Raw genomic sequence first — 2,373 nt, 5'->3', positions numbered from 1 at the left:
TGAATGGCTCTCTCAGCAATTCGTATGAATGACCCTTTTGACAGTTTAATATGAATGGCCCTTTTGGCTGTTTGAACAAATGGCCCTCTTAGCTATTTGATATGAATGGCCCTCTCGGCAATTTTGACATGAATGGCCCTCTCGGCATGCATATGATAGCTATGGCCCTTTAGGTTGGATTATCTTTCTTTCGTCCTTGGTATTAGTTGTTTATCCTCATGGTCGGATATGCCCTTCACCCTTGTGATGACCTTTTTGGTCGTATGTCTCTTTGTGCTCATTCATTGTGATCCTCTTGGTCTGATATATCTTCGTCATTCGATCTTTGTGTGACACGTTTGGTCAGATTTGTCTTTATGCTCATTCATTCTTTGCTTGACCCTCGTGGTCGGATATGCTTTTGTCAATTTGTTTTGTGACCCTTGTGGTCAGATGTGTCTTTATCATCCATTCTCTACTGTGACCTCCTTGTACTTTGCTGTTTGGCTGAGTTTGCTTTTCGCCTTTGCTGTGAGTAAACCGGTCGATGACGTGTCTGCTGTCCTGTTAAAACCTGCATCCACAGAAAAATTGTAAGTTTCCTGAGAGGCTGATTAGTGTCGTTGTTCTCCCGTCAGGTGCCTCCTCTTGATGCTCCTTTGAACCCTGTTGGGCTCTGTATTTCGAGAGATATTTCTGGGATATACTTATACTAATTTCAAAATTCAAAGTAAAGTTTGTAAACTGCACATTGTTTTCCTTTTTAGAAATGTTTTATTTCATTTTGTGTCATGGTATGTGTTTTCTTCGGACGAGGTCTTCTGATTCTTCCAGGAGATGCGATTGTTGAGCTCTGAATTGGTAGAATTGAGATCCTTCTCAACAATTCTGCCCCAGTTTCAGGTCTTGCTCTGAGTGACCCTTGCATTGTCTTGATATGCAAGAATTTCCCTAAAAAATTCTGCCCCAGTGTATGGCTTTGTTTTGCCATCTTCTTTGTTGATTGTTTCTTGTAGGAGTATTTGAGACCCCCTCAAAAAGAAATTTTGCCCAAGTGTAGGGTTGATGCTGGCTGACTTTTGTGTCTATTCTTATAGGTTGATCTTGTTGATTTCTCTTGATCTATTGTGTTCGGGGTTTTCTAAAGTTTTATTGGGTTTTTTCTTTTATGACGACCGAGCCCGAAAGTGCCTACGTATCCTGTCGCAGCAGGAACTTAGGTCGAACGCAGTTCAAAATAAAGTAACTGAGTCTTGGTTTCTACTAATAATGTGAACGGGTCTGATATGGACCGCCTACGTATCCCACTGTGGAGAAGGCAGTTCATTGCGTAGTTCATTACATAATTTGTTTTTTCCCATTCTATTACAAAGCACGATTACAAGCAAAAGGTACGATTTCAAGGAAATAATAATGCGATTACAAGCAAATGGAATCCTAAATGTATTATCTCTTGAATGCGTCTACATTGATGTCTTTAGGCCACTCTTGTCCGTCCATCTCGGCTAGGACTACGGCTCTTCGTGAGAGTACATTCCTGACTATGTATGGCCTTTTCTAGTTTGGCACAAATTTTCCTTTGTATTCTTCTTGGTGGGGAAAGACTCGCTTGAGCACGAGTTGTCCAACTTGGAAAATTTAGGCTCTGACCTGCTTGTTGAAAGCTCGAGACATTTTTTGTTTGTATAGCTGTCCATGGAATACTGCCAGCATTCTCTTTTCATCTATCATGGCCAGTTGCTCGCAACGATTTCTGACACATTCTACATCATTTAGCATTGCTTCTTGGATGATCCTATGTGAAGGGATCTCCACTTTTGTGGGTATGACTGCTTCGGTACCGTAGACAAGTAGATATGCGGTTGCCCTAGTGGAAGTTCGGGTTGTCATTTTGTACCCCAACGAAGCATAAGGCAACTGCTCATTCCAATTCTTGTGATTGTTGATCATTTTCCTTAAGATCCTTTTGATGTTCTTTTTGGCAGTCTCTACGGCTCCATTTAGCTGTGGCTGGTACGAAGTAGAGTTTCTGTGAGTAATCATGAATTGTTCATAGATGTCCTTCATCAAATGGCTGTTCAGATTAGCACCATTGTCTGTGATGACGGATTCAGGTACACCAAAGCGGCATATCAGATTGTTTTTTACAAAGTCAACCATGACTTTCTTAGTCACTGATTTGTGGGAAGTCACCTCCACCTATTTAGTGAAGTAGTCGATGGCGACTAAAAATAAGCAATGTCCATTAGAGGCTGGAGGCTCAATGGTTCTTATGACATCCATTCCCCATGACACGAATGGCCATGGCGTACTCATCGCATGTAACTCTGTGGGGGAAACCTTGATCAGATCTCCGTGTATCTAACACTGATGACACTTCTACATGAATTTGCA

General features: G+C 41.6%; 1 protein-coding gene across 1 annotated transcript; it reads right to left on the bottom strand.

Moving 5' to 3' along the window:
- Nucleotides 1–454: 454 nt before the first annotated feature.
- LOC132637722 (uncharacterized) lies at nt 455–2,139 on the bottom strand. The gene is made up of 2 exons (XM_060354770.1): nt 1,630–2,139; nt 455–553 (listed from the first exon to the last, which is right to left on the bottom strand). Exons 1-2 carry the CDS (start codon nt 2,137–2,139, stop codon nt 455–457), a joined length of 609 nt encoding a protein of 202 aa, XP_060210753.1.
- Nucleotides 2,140–2,373: the final 234 nt, after the last annotated feature.

This window comes from Lycium barbarum, chromosome 4 (assembly GCF_019175385.1).
Source record: "Lycium barbarum isolate Lr01 chromosome 4, ASM1917538v2, whole genome shotgun sequence".
Classification (NCBI taxonomy): domain Eukaryota; kingdom Viridiplantae; phylum Streptophyta; class Magnoliopsida; order Solanales; family Solanaceae; genus Lycium; species Lycium barbarum.
Note: the sequence above shows the minus strand (reverse complement) of the source record. Positions and strands in the feature narration are given on the sequence as shown.

What these genes read in the sequence shown, in the direction of transcription:
- LOC132637722 (XM_060354770.1), bottom strand. Translation starts at nt 2,139, where the DNA reads ATGGTTGACTTTGTAAAAAACAATCTGATATGCCGCTTTGGTGTACCT. An exon ending in CTCGAGCTTTCAACAAGCAG is followed by an intron (nt 554 to 1,629) that starts GTCAGAGCCTAA and finishes CTGTGGATGCAG; the next exon opens with GTTTTAACAGGACAGCAGAC.